Source organism: Miniopterus natalensis, chromosome 2, assembly GCF_054644295.1.
Source record: "Miniopterus natalensis isolate mMinNat1 chromosome 2, mMinNat1.hap1, whole genome shotgun sequence".
NCBI lineage: Eukaryota > Metazoa > Chordata > Mammalia > Chiroptera > Miniopteridae > Miniopterus > Miniopterus natalensis.
The window spans coordinates 164,606,183-164,627,543 of record NC_142082.1 but is presented as its reverse complement, the minus strand read 5'-3'; the positions used below and the strand labels follow the sequence as shown (position 1 = coordinate 164,627,543).

General features: G+C 42.3%; 1 protein-coding gene across 2 annotated transcripts; it reads right to left on the bottom strand.

Annotated features, from left to right (window-relative positions):
- Positions 1–1,598: 1,598 nt before the first annotated feature.
- Positions 1,599–21,246, bottom strand: MANSC1 (MANSC domain containing 1). 2 transcript variants are annotated; one of them, XM_016197461.2, is made up of 4 exons: positions 20,855–21,246; positions 9,006–9,316; positions 6,864–7,004; positions 1,599–2,955 (listed from the first exon to the last, which is right to left on the bottom strand). In XM_016197461.2, the coding sequence occupies exons 2-4, from the start codon at positions 9,241–9,243 to the stop codon at positions 2,066–2,068; spliced, it is 1,269 nt and encodes a 422-aa protein (XP_016052947.2). In that variant the 5' UTR covers positions 9,244–9,316; positions 20,855–21,246; the 3' UTR covers positions 1,599–2,065. The 2 variants fall into 2 exon arrangements, with proteins under 2 accessions (XP_016052947.2, XP_087670912.1); XM_087814786.1 differs by lacking the exon at positions 20,855–21,246 and adding an exon at positions 13,471–13,813.
- Positions 21,247–21,361: the final 115 nt, after the last annotated feature.

Sequence of the window (21,361 nt, the reverse complement as noted above, 5' to 3'; positions counted from 1 at the left end):
TATCCAGAGGGAATGAGCCATAGGCTGTATTCTTCAGGGGTCATTCTTTTTAAGAACAGCCTTTTAATCCAAGTGACTATCTTGGTGAAAAATGGAGGGAGGATATTTTTGAGCAGGGGGAACAATTGCAGTCTTCTCGCTCATACTAGGCTGTCACCTTCCCTTCCCACAAACCAAAGGCAAGAGCTCATAACTCTTGTCTAAAAGGTCAGCTAGGCGAATCACTGTTACAGTTATTTAAAAGAAAGCAAATGCGGGCTTCTTTGCCCTCGGATGCCCCCTTGCAGCAGTCTCACTCACTGTGGCAGGGATAATCAGCAGAAAGGGCAATCTCAGAAGAGCTACTCTACCTCTTAGACGCAGGTCTTAAATCCAACAGTTCCTCTACAATCTACACCCATCCCCACAGTCACTGCCAAAGTTTGGGCCCATGCATATCTCACCTGGACTACTGCTATGGTCTCCGATCTGAGCTCCCCTTCAAGTTTCCATCTCAAGAAAGACTGCATGCAGCAAGGTGGATGGAGAGCTCCAAGGGAACCAGGAGAAAGCTCTTATAAACATCTACTGAAAGCCTTATTTCCACAATTCAATTCCCTTAACAAAGAGGGGAGAAATTTTAAAATTCTGAGGCACTTAGTTATTAATCTGATTCTGGCCTACAGGTGGCTGTTCAATGAATACTTGTTAAATTAAACTGATTCAAGGTTTTATTTATTCAATCTACTTAAGCTTATGTAAACTTGGAGATTTGTGTCAAGCTGTTAAATTGGAAAATATGTGAAAAGTACTATTTTCAGTGGACCAGCTTTCCTCTTAATGAGCTTTATGAGCTTAGTATAAACCAGGGGGAAGAGGGAAGGGTTCCAGGAGAGGGGACAGGAAGGGAGAGGTGAGGAGGAAAGACGAGAAAAGCCTGTTTATATCATTTCCTACACTGGTCTTCCTTGCTATACTTATTAACCATCTACTGCCCTCTAGTGTTCGCTGTATAAAGTTCTCACCTGAATTCCATTTTATCACCAGGAAGGGACCAAACCTCTTGTTTTGCAGATAAGCAACTTGAAGTCCAGAGAGGTGAGGTGTCAAACTGACCTAGGTGGCCTCCTGGCTTCTTAGTTACCCACTGTAACTTGTCTGGCAAACTCTGGATATTAAAAGCATTTCTCAGACATTTGAATAACTAATCGATGAAAGTTACAACACACTAGTCATTGAATAATAATTTTAAGTGCTATCCATTATTTCCAATGTTATTCCAAATAAAGCCAAAAAATAAATGTTGGTCAAGTTTAGATAAGAATTTATAAGTAATATGGTTACATTTTAAGCTTAGTAAATTTTAGAAAATGCCTATATTATTAATTAGAATAGATCCAAAGTAGATTTGGTCACTTATCAGAACTGATTTGTCATTGTCTCCACGTAGGCTTATATTCTGCTAGAATTCTCCCAAAGGAACCTCTTTGCTCATTGTTGGGAAAAGGGGGAGAAGGGATTGTCATTTTAACTTAGAACACATATTTTCATCATTTAATCATTTTGCTGGTGGGAATAAATGGAAAGGTATCCAGCTTGGCATGTGACTTACAAGAACATTACTGAGTAACAAAAGATTTATTCAAATATTTAATTGGAAGGAAGTACATCTGGAATAAGTTTCATTGTAATACATATGTAAAGGAAAGTAAGTCCATTAGAATTAACTTATCTGGACTTTATCTGGAACTAGAAATGTTAACAAATTGGAGCCTAGAAGTCTTAACCACTTTTTTTTTTTTTTTTTTGCAAAAAGCCTGTCATTTTCCAAGTTTATATGGCAATTATACCTTATTACTTTAGGTAGAGCTTTGTTTTCAGCTAATAATTTAGAGACAGATCACACAAATTACCTAATTTGTTTTCTTTCCCCCCTTCCAAAAAAAAAGGAAAGGAAAGAAAGTGGTAGGGGGCATTTGCCTGTCTTCAAAATACTTCAAAAACCCTAAGATCAGTGAGTTACCAGAAACTCACTACATTTGGGCTACCAGGAACTATATGAATTAAGAGACATTAAGTTTTGTCCTTAGATGTCAACATAGATCCCATTGATCAAATAATCAAGTCTCGAGTAACGTTTCCTGCGGAGGGATTCCAAGAGCATTCTGCCCAGGAGGACAAGGCCTATGGTGAGGAACAGAACACCAAAGAGCAGGGTCCCAATGAGGAGCCACTTTTCAGATGGAAGGCTGTGTTGACTTTCTGGAACACCGCGCTGGGAGGAGCCGCCTGAGCTGGTCTTCCCATTTTCCTGGGAAGTAGTTATATTCGTAGGGGAAGAATCCACATTTGGCAAAAGGCCTGTAGCAGGGTTGCGGGCTTCCTTGGTGGTCAGAGTTAGGTTGGAAATTTCTTTAAAGGGCACTGTTTCTGGTGGGCCTTGCAGGCCTGTAGTTGCCTGAAAGATGGCAGTTGGAACTGATTCTGTAGTCATGTTAGCTTGAGGTGTAGCCACAGCATGTGTCAAAATTGTAGAAATGACTGTGGGACGCTGAGAAGTGACTGTCGCTGCAGGCAGAGCTGTAGTGGCCACCTGTGGTTGAGAAGTCACAGACGGAGTCGCCGGAGCACTGGTGGGGAAGAGAACCCTGGGCTCTGGAGTGGTAGAGACGGTGTGTAGAGATGCAGCAGCTGCTGTAGTGGCGAATGTTGTCACATTTTCAGGCAGCAGATGACCTATTTTTTGTTCTGAGGAAAACTGTAAACTCTGAAAATGGCCTTTTTCTTTATAAACAGGGAACGGTGTACTCACTGGACCGATCTTGAATAGTTTCTCCAAGTGATCTGAGGCCCTGGACTTCTGAGAAAATGTCTCTCTCCATAAGATATCACCGGGCTTTGAGTGACCTGTCGGACGAGGGGGTGTGGGAGTGACCGTTTGGCTTGGCAAATCAGGTTTGTCCGTTGACTGAAAATCTGAAAATGTAAAGAAAATAAAAGGGAGAATTACATTTATAAGGTAGTTAAAAAAGACATACGTATCAGCTTGTTCAATAAGTTCCCCACACTGTTGGTACTTGACATTTCATTGAAACTTGTGCCAAATGGAAAAATACAAATTGCTGAATCAGGACCTGGGGACAGGGCCTCTCCACCAGACACTGTGGTTTACTGAGGGAGGGGCCGAGGAGAAGAGAAATGTGAGGAGGACCAGGCAGCCTGAGGAAGAGGAGAGACGAGCAGGGACTCGAAAGGACCTCAGCACGGGCAGCGAGAGTTTAGGAAGATGGAGACGCCCGGCGGCAAGGCCACGGAAGAAGGCTGGGCCGGGGGACGCGGCAGGGGACGGGGAGAGGGACCCCACGCGAGGCCAGAGCTCCTGCAGGCTGGGGCGGCTGGGCTGTGATGACGGCTGGGGAGCAGGCGATCCTGGGGAGGTTAACAGTGGGCGCAGGGGCAGGCAAGCAAGGCATCCTGGTGATTTGCTCTGACAGGAGGGGAGGGGGAGGAGGCTGGGGGGTTCTGGTCTCCTCAGAAGGCATGGGGGCCAAGGCAGCTGATGACATTTTTCAATTAAAAAAAAACACACAAAGTTTCAGCACCACACTCAGGGGAGAGAGGCAACCTAGGAGATTTAATTTTGACTCCCAGAGATTACAATTTTAGAGCCAATGTCTTAGGTTCGGAGGACGATGGGAGCAATATTTGAAATCACGATGGCCACGTTGCTGACATAAAGGGCAGAAAATCACACAGTCCTGATTCCTACTGAAGAGGAGCCAGCCTCAGGTGCTCCTCATGCGCGAGAAGGTTTAGAACTGTGCCCTCAGTCACACACCCCATTTATCACAGCGCAAACCGCAAAGGTTTGTTAAAGCGATCAGGACAGGGAGGGATTGTTTGAACTACTCTGCTCTTTAACTAATCATTTCACTTTGGTGAGAACTGCAGAAAACAAATCTGGCCCGTCACTTCTCTTTATATGGCCTGTGTGCTAAGAATGGTTTCTACATTTAAAAAAATTTTTCTTTAAAAATATATCTTTGTTGATTTTAGAGAGAGAGGAAAGGAGAGGGGGAGAGAGAGAGAGAAACATTCATGATGACAGTCGTTGATTGAGCCTGAACCCCAATCGCCTGGATCCTAGGTCGGTGCTCAACCGCTAAGCCACGCCCAGCCGGGCTGTATATTTTAAAAAAAAATTGTCTTTATTGATTTCAGGGAGAGGAAGAGAGAGGGAGAGGGTGAGAGAGAGAGAGAGAGAGACACCAATGATGAGTCACTGATTGGCTGCCTCCTGCACGCCCCCTACTGGGGATCGAGCCTGAATTCTAGGCATGTGCCTTGACTGGGAATCGAACTGCAATCACCTGGATCATAGGTTGATGCTCAACTGCTGAGCGACGCTGGCCAGGCGGTTTCTACATTTTTTTAAGTGGTTAAATAAAAAATAATATTTTGTGACACATGAAAATGACATGAAATTCAAATTTCAGTGTCCATAAAGTTTTATTGGCACACATCAGGCTTATATGTTTACATATTGTCTATCACTGCTTTCATACTACAAGGTCAGAGGTAATTAAGTGTGACAGACTGAATATGACCCACAAAGCCTAAAATACTGGCCTGAAAAGTGTAAGATACTTTTTATTTGACCCTTGACTGAAAAAGTTTGCAGACACCTGCCCAGGATATAGTACTTTACTCTAAAATAGAATTTAGATGCCTTCTTTTCTCCAACAATGCTGAAGAAAAGAGTTTCTGCTGCTGGTGAAATCACATTCATAGACATAGCACCACCATGAGATAAACAGCATCTCTATGTTTAGGTAAAATATTTTTTAAAAGGGCAGAACTCAACATATTTCATTTTAAAGTAAAAAAAAAAAAAAAAAAAGACTAAGGAAGTGCTCTGTGATATGTGTGAACTCAGAACTTAAATAAAGCCATTGACAAGAATGACCAAAACAACTATTCCTTTATCAAGAACGCAAGCTCATAAATAAAGCAAAGAACAGGCTAGTCCCATTTCCCAATAAGATAATAAGATTAATCTATCGGCAAAGATCCTAGAACCACACAGGGGCAGTGCACACCTGCTCCACTGACCTCACCCACTGAAGTTTGCCACTGGGGCGTGGTGCTCTCTGTCTCAGAGAGGCGAGCCACAGAGGCAGCTGGGAAACAGCTCTGTGCCCTCAACCCCTCTTTTGAGTTTCATTTTTAAGTGACTATTACTTGAAATCAGCTGAGCAAACAGACTCCCAATTCATTCTACTTCAGGATTCCCCTATTCTAGTCCTTGGTAGAAATGATATCCCACAAGCTGAAAAAAAAATTTAATGATGCCAAGTTGCAATGGTATTATAGGATGAACAGAACACTCTGCCATCTTTCAAACTTTCAGTCTGCAAATATTAGCCAATCATTTACAGGAAATAGTGTTCATCAGAAACACACCACCAAACAGGTATTTAATTTCGCTCCGAACAGGAGGCAGATAATTTACTTTTATGGGTAATATTAATCCATCAACATGGGCAGATTCATAAATAGAATTACACAAATAACTTGTAAACATCCTGTAGATATAAACAGTCTGCGGCACACTACGTCCAGGGTTGGAGCCCCTTTGCACCTAGCTATTAATCAACCTGCTCTGGGCTGATGGCACCCCCTGGTGGCTGCCAGAGGAACGGTTTGATTTTAATTCCACTTCATTACCTTTACACAAGCCCTTCAAAGGTTTTTGCACATGCCATTGGAGAGAATCTTTACAGCATGCTCCCTCTTGTATACATGCATTATAAAAGCAACATTACCAAAGTATTATGAAACAAAATAAATTCAACTATAATTTCTACCTGTCCTTTTAACATGTCTGTATACCCTTAAGTTAAATTTTTTTTCCATGTGATTATAAAACAACAATGTTTTTCACCAGAAATGTAGGTGACTTTGCTTGTTTCTACACTTCAAACTTATGTTTTAGTGTCTGCATCATATTCCCTCAAGTGGACCCATAATACTTTACACCCAACCATGCTCTGGCAATTGGACATTTATGTTGCTTTTAGTTTTTTTTTTAGACTAGTTATACAGTAAACAGCTTCACACTGATAGTTTTTTTCCTATTTTGGTATTGTTTCTTTAGTGTAGATTTTATGAAGTAGAATTACTGGATTAATATTATCTGTATTTTTTAATACTCTGCTTTAATTGTGGAATAGATGATAGACATAGAGAACACACACTGATAGTGGAATTAAGGACAGCATGAGGAAGGGATATGAGAGGCGAAATGTGATGGTCCAAGTTCCACATGATGGGAGCTCCTGAAGGAGAAGAGCAAACATTTTAATCCATGTCGTGAGCCCTGACCTCTTTGGAAACTTGGGCTGGCATATCCAGTTCCTGTTGGACTCCTCCCCTGGGTGTTTAACAGGCTCTGCAATGTTCCAGGCAATCAAGGAGGAACAGTGAGAAGCCATATCCACACCACACTGCAGGTCCCCTGTGTTTTTAGCCAAGACTACATACATACAGGCAGGAGAAGTGAAGGAGCCACACAGATCAGCTTTTTTCCAGAGGAAGAGTTGAGGGGAATTGCTGCTGGGATGGATGTGGTTTAAAAGTTGAACTTTAATATGGTGATTGCAGGAGGGTTGGGGGGTGATGGAGGTAGAAGAGGGCATAGAGGGGATAAATGGTGATGGAAAAAATTAAATTAAAAAATAAAAATTTAGCCTTACATCATGAGATTTTCTGGTGTGCCTCTATATTTGTGAGCCCTATTGGCAGTTTTATTTAGGCTCTTTTGTAGAAAATCTTTCACGTGAACTATATCCTTAAATAATTCCAATCACAAAAGGAATCATTACCTCTAATTATCCTGTAACTCATAAGTCCCTTTGCTGGTTTCAGTGGACAGGCTTCCTCACTGGGACAGAAAAACAGGTAGCAGTTGGGTTGTCTAGTTGTTTTTCGAGTGTCGAAGATCATCAAGTTACATGCTTTGTCCCCTGTAACGAAAGGTTTCATAAGCATTATTTTGAAATAGGATTTTCTAAAGAGCATGGTAAGCATGAAGAACTTCATTTACTCTGGTGTCCAACACAAACACTTTTGTTCACTTGTTTGCTGACTGCTGAATCATTTCCTTTTCCTTAGTCACTTGAAGCAATGTTTAAAGATATTGGGTTTAGAAATTTGACTTAAGGTAATTTTGGCAAAACCAAATTTTAATAGCACATTTAATTCTTTAGAAATAAGCCTTCCATTTGCTAAACTATCCACCAAAATGTATATAGAAATACTGATTTTGCAATCTTTACACAACTCACAGTTGAGTTGGGCCTTAAGAAATGGATCTTACCCTAATGATTTCATAAATCCCTTGCATCCTGAAGGCATCTCGCACACCTATGAAGCCAGGAACCTGGCTTTCTTGGGTGGAGTCAGTAAATTCAGCATCTTACATAATATGCCTCCTTCCACAAAGAGTCTGAGTAGTGTATGGAATACAAAGTCTACTTTTCTATTTTTATCAGTGCCAGCCTTCTTTTGGTTCTTTCTTAATATTTCTCCCGTTCCTTATCATTTTTTGCTTTTCTCTTTTCCTTCTTTCCTCACTTTTCTCTCTTAACTTTCATTTCTGGCTTCTCTTTCTCTCATGTCCAATAGAAATTATTCTCTCTAAATATCATGGTCTAGAGTTGGCTTTGACCTCAGTCTGGTGCAGTTTCACACCTTGGCCTGTGACCCTTGAGATCAGTAGACCCTGGGCCGAGCTGAAGGGTAAGAGGCATGTAGGCTAATTATTAAAAATGCATGTACTTGACAACAAGGATCTTGAGAGTATTATGCTAAGTGAAATAAGTCAGGCGGAAAAGAATAAGAACCGGATGATATCACTCATATATGGGATACAATACAAAAAGCAACAAACAAAACAAACAACCCTCCCCCCAAACAAGAGCAACAAATTCACAGATAAAAAAACCAGAATGGTGGTTACCAGAGGGGAGCAGGGGGTGGGGACAGATGGTAAAGGGGATCAAATATATGGTGACGGAAGGATATTTTTCTCTCCGTTCCTTCTTATACCACAGCCATTATAGAGAGAAAAGGAAGTAAAGATCTAAGAGAAAACAGGGTTTTGTTGGCTAATAAATCAAGTAAGAATCACTAGTCCAGCGTTCACTAGCTCTTCTAGGCTCTGAGGGCAAGGCCTTGTCCATCTTACTCATTGTTTTATCTCCAGCAAGGAATCGACTGCTCAATAAATTCAGTTGTTTTGTTTTTTCATTTAGGGAATTAGGGCAGGTTCACAAACAACTGAAAAACCACCACTGTTTCACTTAGATATATACTTCTTTTTTCAGGTAATAGGTTTGGAACCTGAAATATGCAAAGGCATGGTTTACACCTGTGGCCTTACTCTCCTTCAGTGTCATATGAATGGGTCAGACTAAATGACTTCCCATGCCCCGTACAGTCCTAAAAGCTTCAGTTAGTGGTCAGCGGCTTCCTGATGCACCTTATGTCACCAGCTCCACAGAAGGGAGGCAAAATGGAGATTTTTGTGCTTCCACTTAAAAAATCAAATGCTGATTTTCCTATGATGAGTTAAGAATTTTTTTTTGTCTCAACTCCCTTTCTCTGTTGAAATGTTCTTTGTAATATTACACTGTATTGCAATACTCCATGATGATGGCAGCTAAGCATTTAAATACCATTTCTGTTTCAATATCCTAGATGCCTGTTAGAACCTAATACCAGTGGTTCTCAACCTTTTTATACCCAAACACCTGAGTGATACACACACACACACACACTTATCAGTAACTTTGACTCAGCCCAGGGGAGAGGAGGGGACACTTGTGGAACATTTCCTGGGTGATTCTGTCACCTACCTTTCTACCCCACTGAGAATCATTAGTATAAACTATTGAGCCATGTCAACCAGCTACTTATATCACAAAACACATGGAACAAAGGATGGTCAAGGAGCTATTACTTACCTGATATGTTTTTTGTTGAACAGCAAGAATTAATGCAGTCTTCTTGAGTTAATGTATGTATGGGCTCATTGCCTCTGATTCCCTTAGTAAGAGATGACTGGATGTCAATGACAACATCTTCTAGACTCTGGGTAGGACAATTATGACTGGAGGACAGCCGGACTGTCAGGAAACCAATGATGATAAAAGTGTAGGTCAAGCTCCGTTCTTCCCCGAAGAACATTTTAAATTTCTGCATAGTTTAAATCTTCAAAGGTCAAGGATAACACTCCCTCTGGTCTTAGTTTGTATCAAGGAGATGGAATATCTCTCTAGAACAAAAAGAAAGTCATCAGTGAGTTTTGTTTCTTTTAGCAAATCTAGAAAAGGTACATTTTATTTCCTTTAAGTCGATGCAAATGATTCACAATTTATAGGGTAGAAATAAACAACTATTTTCATTCATTTCACTTTTTTTTAATCCTCACCTGAGGAGTGAGGATATTTGTTCCATCGATTTTACAGAGAGTGGAGGGGAGGGGGAGGGGGAGGGGAAGAGAAAGAGAGGGAGAGAAACATTGATGTTGACAGACATACATGGATTGGTTGCCTCCCACATGTGCCCGGACTGGGGGCGGGGATTAGACCTGAAACCCAGGTAAGTGCCCTTGACCAGGAATTGAACCCACAACCTTCCGCTGTGCAGGCCAAAGCTCTAACCACTGAGACACACCTGCCAGGGCTCATTTCACTTTTAATAGATTTGAGACAGCCTTCTGTTAACAACTTGGCAAAGAACTAATAAGCACAAACACGTATACTATCCTGTCACTGCTTAAAGATGGGTCTGTGAAGAAAGGTATAAATGGGAGACCTGCCTCTGAGTTCTAGAATCTGTCTTCTTCTTGCCTCTCCTAACTGGAAGGAGAAAGGACACGAAATCTCTCGTCACTGATAAAGCAGTGATCATAGGTTTGGGCATATTTCCTTTCTCAGTAGTAACAATTAGCATTTTGAAATCACCTGGGTGGTAGGCAATGTGCCAAGAAATTTACAAATATTGTCCTACTTAATCCTAATACCAGCTCTGCACAAAAGCTATTATTTTCCTCATTTTATAGATGAGGGAAATGAGGCTGCCTTTCTTGTTGCTTCTTCTTAAGTATCACACCAGAGGCCAGTGACCCTAATAATCTAATCCTAGGAAAAGCAACTCAGCAGGGGGAAGATTGTGGCTCAACTGAAGGAAAGTTTAGGGACACGTGTTCTTTTAGACACTTCTAAAAACGCAAAAGTCACACTATGTATAATGCCAACTCCACTGGTAAGCTGGTTCTTCTACGAAAAATAAAAATAAATGTTAACCTGGCAATGCAATACCATGAACTACCCTCACCCACTCCTCAGAATACAAATTATTCACTGAATGATAGCTTAGAGCAGAATTACTGCTTCTTTAATTTCTTTTTTTGGGGGGGGGGGGTTGTTAATGAACCCTTTGGAAGCCTAGTGAAGTTTTGGATAACTTCTGAGAGGCATGTTTTAAAATACATAAAACGAAATACAGAAGATTACAAAGGAAGCCAGTTATATTGAAATATAATTATCAAAGTAGTTTGTTCAATAGCCTACAAAACTCTGGTGAAAGAAATCAAAAAAGATCTAAGTAAACGGAGAGCTATTTCATGTTCATCAATATTGTTAACATGTCAGTTCTTCCCTATTGGATCTATGGATTCAACACAATCCCAATCAAAATCCCGGCAAGTTATTTTGTGGGTCTCAACAAACTGATTCTGTAGTTTACATGGAAATGCAAAAAGGCCCAGAAGAGCCAACTCAACACTGAAGATTCAAGTTGGGGAACTGACACTACCCAACTTCAATAATCAAGACAGTGTGGTGTTGGTGAAAGAATACAGATCAGTGGAACAGAAGAGAGCCCAGAAATAGATCCCCACAAATAAAATCAATTGATCTTTGACAAAGGAGCAAAGGCAATTCGATGGAGAAAGGAAGTCTTCTCAAAAATGGTGCTGGACTAACTGGGCATCCACATGCAAAAAAAAAAAAAAAAAAAATCTAGTGCCCGGCCGGGAGTGGCTCAGCGGTTGAGCATCAACCTAGGATCCAGGCGACCAGGGTTCGATTCCCGGTCAGGGCACATGCCCGGGTTGCGGGCTGCAGCCAATCAATGACTCTCATCATTGATGTTTCCATCTCTCTCTCTCCATCTCCTTTCCCCTCTCTGTAATCAATAAAGATATACTAAAATAATAATAATAATAAATAAATAAAATTAAAAAAAAAATCTAGACACAGATCTTCCACCCTTCACAAAAATTAACTCAAAATAGATCATATATCTAAATGTAAAATGCAAAACTATCACACTCCTAGATTATAACACAGGAGAATACCGTTGTGAACTTAGAATAGGCAATGAGTTTTTATATACAACACTAAAAGCACAATCCATGAAAGAGAAAATTGATAAGTTGGATTTCATTAAAATGAAAAACTTCTCTGTGCAAGACACTGTTAAGAAAATGAAAAGACAAACCACAGGCTGCGAGAAAATATTTGCAAAACATATCTGATGAAGGGCTGGCAGTCAAAATAAACCAAAAAAACCCTCTTAAAACTTAATAATCAGAAAAAAAAAACACCACAATTAAAAATGGAGAAAAGACAAAAACCTGCATACAAATATTTATAGTAACTTTACTCATAATTGCCCAAAATTGGAAGCAACCAACATGTCTCTCAATTGATGAGTGGATAAACAAACTGTGGTACATCCATACAATGAAATATTATTCAGCAATTAAAAGAAATGAACTATCAAGCCACAAAAAATACATAGAGGAACATTAATTTTATATTGCTGAGTGAAAGAAGCCATTCTGAAAGGTATAATTCCAACTATATGACATTTTGGAGAAAGTAAAACTACACTGACAGTGAAAAAATCCGTGGAGCTCAGGGGAATTTTAGGGCAGTGATACTGTAATGATGGGTACATATCATTATATTTGTCAAAACCCATAGAACTGTACAACACAAAGAGTGAACTCTAACATAAACAGATACTTTAGTAAGTAAAAAACAACAAAATAGTTTTTAAAAATCCAGAAATCAAACCAACTGCTACTTTGCTAACTATTATGTTCAACTTTTGAAACAATAAAATAACAATGTTTATATTTCTCACATTCAAGTCTCTATCCTAAACAAGCACTTTACACTGTCATTTAATCCTTACAAGAATCCTAATGAGACAGATCCCATTATTATCCTCATTTTTAGTTAAAATAAAAACAACTGTGTATTATATGTGCTGTTTTACCTATTAAATAATAAGTGGTACGTCTAATAACTGCCATCATTTCAAAACAGTGCTGAATGTAAATGGTATTTTCAGCTATGTGCAATAAGTATTTGATATGAAAATATCTGTGATTTCTACTGGTGGCAAAACAGCTACCTTCACCACTATGATGGCTTTTGCCTACATGCCTCCTAAAGGAAATGTTACATTTCAATTAGACAGTAGTAAAGTAATAAAATTTTCCACCAAAGTTCACAGGCTCTGAAAACGATCGCGGTCTCCCTAGGTTAAGAATCCTGGCTGGCACAAGTTACCTTTTATGCTGCCACGTTTTTACAAGTCTTTTTTCGAGTCCTAAAGAAAACAAAACAGGAACAAAAGAGAAAAACCAGGCCAACACTTTACTTTGAATGGATTCTGGAAGAATTTCTCCTGAAACTCTTGCAAGGAAACCTGAACTATGCCAAGGGGATGGGGTAGGTGCTGTGTTCTCAGTTTGCAACATCTTTGTAGCTCAGCGAGAATCACTGAGGGGTTATTTTATATAAAATACTCAACAACTATTAGGTAAATTAATCTTCTACGCCATTATTATTTAGGCCTTAAAGGTCTAAAGTGAAGCTGAATCTTGCAGAAAGAGGGAGGGGAAAGGATACGGGTGGGCGGGAGAGGAAGCCCCTGAGCTTCAATGCCCGCTCACTACAGTCAAACACCGGCTACATAACTAAGTCCAATGTTGGGAATCATTGTACTCACAGCATGACCGAATCCACCAACATCCACACGCACACACACCACAGAGCAGTCGGTAATTAGTAGGTTTGGTAATGAATATAGGACACAAATCATGCAAGAAAGAAAAGGGGGAGATGTTTCCTTCCTTTGAGGAAATGCGTGTCGCTCGCTAAACTATTCTCCCTGCGCTGAGGACGACGCGGGGCCAGGGCCATTCACGACAGGTGCCCCCGCGCGCCCGGCCAGCGCGGGGCGACCGCGGCGCCGGGGGTCGGGCGCCCTCCGTCGCCCCAGCCCGCTCCTCCGCAGGCCCGGGACGGGCGCCCGAGCCTCGCCCACGCTAGGAGGGGATCCACCCTGTCTGCAGGTGGCCGCGGCGCCGCTGGGCAGGGTCGGCAGGGGAGGCTGGGACCCCTTTACCTGGCGGAGAGGGGACCCCGGAGCCCCTCGGGCCCACTCGTGCAAGGACGGCCCCGGCGCGCTCTGGGGGAGCAGCGGCGACTCGGCGCGAGGATCTGGATGAGGCCCGCGGGGGATGCTCCGCGGCTCCTCCCGGCCCAGCTGGGTTTTGGTTCGCAAGTTCCTGCTTCCGTCGCAGCCGCCGAAAGTTTGCAGGGGAGGGGGAAGGGCACATTCCTGCCCTGCAACCCGGAGCTGCTTCCCAGCGACTGCAGGCGGGGTCCTCTGGGCACCCGCCAGGGACGCGAGCGTCTCCGGGCGGCGGCTCGAGCTCGCGGTGGCCGCGCCGAGCCGGGGAGGGAGCCCCCTTCCCCGCCGCCCGCGCCCCGCTCAGCCACGCGCGCGCCCGAGGCCCAGGGCTCGGCGAGGGGGCGGGGCGCGGGCGCGACCCTCGCGGCTGCCCCCGCTTGTTTCTCTGGGGGGAGAGAGCGCGCACACGCGCGATGGACGGCAGACTACCGAAGTGCGTGCGCGGTGAACAGTCTGGTTCTCACGCCCTGCGTCCCAGTCTCGCTCCCGTCCCCAGAGGCCACCACTTAGCACAGTTTCGCCGCGTTCAAGAGCTTACAGTGCATCCTATCTGGGGCATGGTTATGAGAAGCTATTTCGATAGCTGGAGGCATGGGGGACCCTCAATTAGAGCTGGCAGTATTTTTTTCCAAAGGAAAAAAGTTTAATGTAAAGATTCAAGATTCACATTATGCATTTGTTTCTACTTAGCTCATCCTGAGAATTGTCCATTCTTGAGTTAAATATTATGTGCAAGTCAAGCTTCAGGGAAGACGTTTTGGATTTTGCAGGATTTATTGTTTATAGGTATGGATAATGATTAAAAATAAAATGGTGTTTATTATAGTTATTAAAATTGTATCCCTAACATTTAGCACAGTGGCTGGTACTTAATAGATATTCAGTAAATATTTATCTAAAGTATATTTGTAGATTAAATGAATGGAAAAGAACTACTAGGGCATAGGTCCTAGAAGTGTTTTTCATCCATGGTGACTCCACCCCCACCCCCATATACATGCAAACAAATGCAACATTAAACCACTGACAACTTGCCAAGAAATCTAACCTTTGACAGTGTCTCCACCTTGGTGGGTGTGAAAGAACTTTCAAAGCTATAACACTTTGCAATTGTAGATTATTATTCTAGCCCCGATAAAGACAACAGCTCTATCTAGTTTTAACCAACAGCTACAGGAAGCATATGTTGACAAAGACTGACTATGAGTAATGGTCCATTGTGTAAAACTTACTTACTAGCTGTACACAGAGGATGAACTACTCTTGAATTACAATAACATTTCAAAAACTTGGTTTTAAAGACAAGGAAATTCCACAGTAATCTCCCATTGGGGTGATTTTCCTGATGCAACAAGACTGATGTACAGACTACGTATCATCAAGTATATCTGCAGATGATATACTTGAGGGTCCAGGGTCACATTCTTTGAATCTCCCTGTAAGGAGTAGTCCATATTAGGCACTAAGTGACTTCAGAGACTTCAGATTCAGTGTTTTGATACAGTGAACCTGCAATCACTGAAGTGGTATATCATTTTTTCAGTTATGACAGTGAACATAATTACAGTAATGATTAAGGATGAAAATAATGATTAAGGAACTTTTCCATTAACATGAACCAGGTGTTTAAATTAGAAATTATAGTCATTGTCTCCTCATTGCCTGAAGAAATTACGGATCCTCTTCTGGGACTTAGGAGCCCCATTTCTGTGGAGACATATTTTTTTAAGAGTTTTATCCAGAAAACATGTATTAAGCACCTGCAGGGGAAATTAAAGACCAGTAAGGAACAGAATCTACCTTCAGGATGCTTATAGTTTGGTGGGGAGACAGGTAAATCAATGGTTGTGTAAAGAATAAACATCATGGTAGAAGATGCTATCTAAGGAAGCTCAAAAGAGGGGCATCTAATGTGGACTCCTTAGAGGAGGTGCATGAGTTCAACCATTTTTTGTTTTGTTTTTAAAGACAAATTTTTAGAGCACAGCAAAATTGAAGGGAAGGTAAAGAGATTCCCATATACCCCCTGCCCTCACACAAGCATAGCCTTCCCCATCATCAACACCAGAGAGGTGTACTTATTACAATCGTACAAATGTAAAGTCCATATTTTATCTTATGTTTACTTGGTGTTGAACATTCTATGGGTTTGGACGACTGTATAATGACACGTGTCCACCATTAAAGTATCATACAGAGTATTTTTGCTGCTCTAAAAATCTTCCCCCTCAGCTTATTCGTACCCCTCTGCCAATCACTGGCAATCACTGATCATTTCATTGTCTCCATAGTTTTGCCTTTTCCAGAATGTCATATGGTTGGAATCACACAGTATTTAGCCTTTTTAGATTTGCTTCTTTTACTTAATACTATGCAGTTAAGTTTCCTCCATGTCTTTTCATAGTTTGATAGCTCATTTCTTTTTATCACTGGATAGTAGTCCATTGTCTGGATGTATCATAGTTTATCCATCACCACTGAAGGACATTTTGTTTGCTTCCAAGTTTTGGCAATTATGAATAAAGCTGCTATAAACATCAATGTGCTGGTTTAGTGTGGGTATAAACTTTCAATATTAAATCTTGAAGGATGAAGTTCAGTTAGCTAGAAGGCTGAATATTCCAGACATTAAGTAGCACAACTATTCAGGATTCAGGGAATTTCATTCTGACTGGCATGAAGGTTCCCAGTGTCCATAGAGGAACAGAGAGGCTGGGGTCAGAGCATGAATGTTCTCATGCTAAATTTTAAACTTTATCCTGAAGACATGGTGAGCTATTGAAGGTTTTCAGTAGGGCAATGACAGGTCCAGTGACCTAATTAATATTCTAGAAACTTCTCTCTGCCAGCCACATGTAGGATGGATTGAAGGAGATGAAGCCAGAGTCCTGCTTTCCAAGAAATGGAAGAAATGAGGAGACCCTGAACAGGGCATAGAGATAGAAAAGAAATTAAGGCAAGAGGCTCTGTAGACTTGTGACTGGTTGATGTGGGGATAAAGGTAAGCAGATTCCTGACTTGAAGACTGAGTGGATGGTTGCCAGGCAATATAAAGACATGGGAAGTGGAGCCAGTCGGGAGTGGATTAGAGACATAATGAGTTTTAGAATACTTGACTCCTGGTTTTATTCCTTATTAGCTGTGTGGTCAAGAATAAACCCCGAAACTTCTATGTAAAATTAGGAAAGTGTTATTTACTTTAGAGGCAGTTCATACAGGGCAATATGTATGGAAGTATTTATAACTCAAAAAGGCTGTTCAATTGTTAGTTATCACATTATATAAGTCACATAAGTTGTTGCTCATGGAAGTGATTTTAAGGGTACCAAAAGGCATCAACCTCAAATATCTCCTACCTCTGAAGTCCCGCCAGCAGAATCCTTGTATTATGAATGCCCATTTAATTTTCTTGCCACTACACTGTAAGCTGCCCAAGAATAGGGACTGGATCTTGTTGGAACTTTTATCCCTGCCTGCTAGCAAGTGCTTGGCACATTATAGGCTCCCAATACGTGTTGAGCCAAGAAATGAAAGCATTTTATCTTCCAAGATCCTTTTTCTGAATAATAGCTTTATTGAGATATAATTCACAGTACCATACAATTCGCCTATTTAAAGTGTACAATTCAGTGGTTTTTAATATATTCACAGAGTTGTGCAAATACCACCACAATAAATTTTAGACCATTTTCATCAGCCCCAGAATATTTTCATCAGCCTAGACCCATTAACAGTCACTCCCCATTTTTTCTGTACCCTCTTCCTCTTCAGCCTTAGGTAACCCTAATCTGTTTCTGTCTCTATAGTGCCTCTTCTGGACAGTTTGTGTAAATGGAATCTATAATACCTAGTCGTGGACTTTTTTCACATTGTATGTTTTCAAAGTTTATCCATGTTGTAGCGTGTATCATAATGTACTTAATTTCTTTTTTTGGGGGGGAAATAATACTTTATTATATGGATACACTACATTTTATTTATCCATTTATCTAAAACAAAAACTCAACAGTGGCATAGGAACCCTCAGCCTCTGTCCCCCCACAAAGATCAACAATTAGAAAGCTATTTATGAACAGAAGTTCTGGGAGAGCTCTGGAGTCCACTTAAGAGACCAGCAACACAATAGAACAATAACCCTGAGAATAATAGCACAAGAAGAGAAGGAAGACAGCTTCATTTTCTCTGCATCGTCCTACATCGTTGGGGACAAACCAGCATTGCTTAATGCCAAGAAGGAACTTCCCAGCTAGAGAGAGTTCCCTTGCTGGGAAAGGAAGAGCAGGGTGAGGCACCAGCTTTTTGGGGCACTGCACACAGGTCTCACTTTGGTTTCATCCCAACCAGACTGGCAAAGCTGAGACATACAGACATGGCTAGAAATACGGAAGAAAATCAGGGGCTACAACAGCAGCCACATAGCAGGAATGATTGAGGTGCCTGGTGACCTGCTCTATAGACAAGGCCAGCAACTTGCAATTGAAGAAACCAATGGCTAGCACAGGTGTCATAAATGCCCTACAGATTTTACCAGCTTTCACTCCACAGGTATCCCTGCTTGCTGCTGCCTGCTGTCTGATTCCTTACCTGCTTTCTCCCCTGCTCCAACACTCAGAACCACACCGGCAACCAGTGCAGGCTTCTGGGGCTGCACAACTACAAGACACCAGCCTAGACCGCTGCAGTTGACCTCCACTGCTGTGCACACGCTTGAGGCTAGCTCCTCCGGCGGTGCATTTGCGTACTATAGGCCTGACACCCATCAGCGACCTCCACTATAGGACATGCACCTGGGGGAGATTGTACAGTCGCAAGAGAGCATACCAATAGCCACTCTCCCCGACCCCTAACAGCTGCCTGTGGGCCTGGATCTGGCTGTGTCTTCCATCACTGGCCTGCACCACTGCACTCACCTGCAGCTAGCCCCTCCAACTGTGCACCTGCATACCTCTGGAGAGACCCTTGTCACTGGCCTCCACTTTGCCCTTAGGAAGACCAGAAACCGTGGTAGTGCACACTAACTAGAGCCCCTGCAACTGCCAGTGAGCATGCAGCTGGCACCAGCCCTTGCCCAATTCCCCGGCTCCCTCCACTACTGTGTCTGCAACTAGCCCCTCCCCTACGTAGGCACCTACAGCTGGCCCTCTACAGCTAGTGTAGAACTACCACTGGCTTTGGCCACCACTGCTGCCTGCCCTGGCCCCTAGCCACTGAAACTGGAGGTGCCACTGAAGGTTCCAACAGCCTTTCCAGTCACTGACAACACCCTGCAGTGCTTGCCAAGGCCCACAGAGTTGTTGGTTCTGTGGACTCCTGTGGCCTGAGCCAAAAAGACATCATGCTCCCCTGGGCCCTGTGCTACCACATGTACCTGCACTTGTCGCCCTGTACCACTGGGTACACAGCATGCTCCAATGTGCCTCTACTTGAAGGTGAAAATTTTCCCTTACTGAATTCAGTCCATAAAGTCTGGAGGAGGTAACTGCTCCTTCAAATGTGCAGACACCTATACAAGGCTACAGGGATCATGAAGAATCAGGGAAATATGTCTCCACTAAAGGAATACAGTAAACTTCCAGTAACAGGCCCCAAAGAAATGGAGATCCAGGAATTGCCTGACAAAGAATTCAAAATAAATGTTCCAAAGATGTTCAGAAGTTACAAGAGAAAGATAAATAACTTAATGGTCTCAGTAAAACAACACAAGAACAACATGAGAAGTTCAACAAAGAGATAAAAATCGCCCTAGCCAGTTTGACTCAGTGGTTAGTGTCAGCCCGCTGACTGCAGGGTCTCAGGTTCCATGGCGGTAAAGGGCACGTACTTCAACTGCAGGCTCCATCCCCAGCCCTGGTGGGGGTTTGGGAGACAACCAATCGATGTATTCTCTCACACTGACGCCTCTCTCTTTCTCTGTCTCTCCCTTCCACTCTCTCTGAAAAGCAATGGAGAAAATATCCTTGGGTGAGAATTTAAAAAAAGGAAGAGATAAAAAGAATTAAAAGAAATTTTGAAGCAGAATACAACGATTGAACTGAAGAATTCAACAGAGGGCTTCAACAGCAGACTTGACTAAGCAGGAAAAAAAATCAGCGAGCTAGAAGATAGATCAACTGAAATTATCCAGTCGGAGGAGCAAAGAGAAAAAAGAATGAGAAGGAATAAAGCCTGTGGGACATATGGGACACCATTAAGAGAAACAATGTATGCACCATTGGAGTTCCAGAAGGAAAAAAGAGGGAGATGGGGTAGAAAGCTAACTTAAAGAAATAATGGCTGAGAACTTCCCAAAGTTCTGGGGAAAGATTTGGATATCCAAGTTTATGAAGCCAATAGGTCATCCCAAAATTTCAATGCAAAACATTCTTCTCCAAGACAAATTATAATAAAAGTGTCTTAATCAAAGACAAAGAATTTTAAAAGGAGCAAGAAAAAATTTTTTCTTATACAAGAGAAGCTTCATAAGGCTTCAGTCGATGTCTCAGCCAGAGACCTTGCAGATCAGTAGAGAATGGGATGATATGTTTATCCATTTGTCAGTTGATGGACAGAATATCCCTTTTAGAATGAAATGTTCATCTAAAAGGAAGCATGAAAAACACCATCACATCAGCATGGAGTAGGGTGTGGAACACAGGATAAATGTATTTTGATGTGGAAGAAGAAGAGCCAGAATATGAGTTACGCTCCCCACTTTTGCCTCCTCTCTTACCCACCTCAAATGAGGGCAGATATGCAGGGGAAGGGGCAGAAGGGCTGTTTAGGAGTGCAAGGTCACATTGCTTAGTGGGCCTTTTGCAGTCTTATCAGCCTGGTGATTTGTGTAAACCTCAACTATAGCCAACCACCACCGTCTAGGAGCTTACTCTGATCTCTCAGGCAGTTTTTAGTTCTAACCTCATACTCACAAAGAATACTGAACTTGCATTCACTTGCACTCCCCCGCCCAGTAATGCTGACTAGAGGAAAGAGCCTGAAGTTTGAAATCAGACAGTATTAAATACTAATTCTGCCTGGTGACCATGAGGAAGTTTCCTGTTTATAGGCCTCAGAGTTGTGAAAATTAAATAACATAAAATAGGGGACATGTCTGTGATATAGGAAGGGACTTAATCATTTTGTGAATTTGGCCTCCTTCTGAGATGATATTTACATATATAAAATCTCAGGGCATTTGCTTGAAATTTCTTGAAGCAAACAGTATAAAATGAGTTGCAAAGTTCTGAGAACCCCAGAGCCTCCCAACCCTTTGATGGCATTGCCTTGCTAGGTCAATATCCTTGACCTGCCCAAACTGGCATTTTTGGTCCTGCATTACCTGTACTCCTTTATCACCTCTGCTTGTTTCAGAATGGCAGCTTGCCGATGATTGTCCGCGTCCCCAGAAAGTGCCTGGACTGTAGCGGCATCCACTTTCCTTTGGAGATTCACACGTACCACTTTTGTCTCATTTCCAGCTCCTTCTTTAACCACCTAGTATTTTCTGTATGGTCGTCTACTGCCATTCTCCCACCCAGCTTTCAGACCTGAAACAAGAGCCTTCCATCCAGACAATTGTGGATTCGGGTCCTAAGTCTACCTAGCATCTCTCCTTATCTGTAAAACAAAATTTTAAAAAAACCATCTATTTTGTAAAGTTCTAACGCTACGGATAAAGCGCCTAATGTGCGAATGATGCTTAAAGGTGACGCTTCAGTACGACAGCGAAGAGCTTATCCTTTGGGGCGGGTCCGGTTTTCAGGCGGTCGGGCCCTTTAAGGAGGCGTCGCCCTAGTTTCCTGCCGGAGTCTCCCGGCCTGTCCCGCTGCGAGAGGCGGCGGCCCCT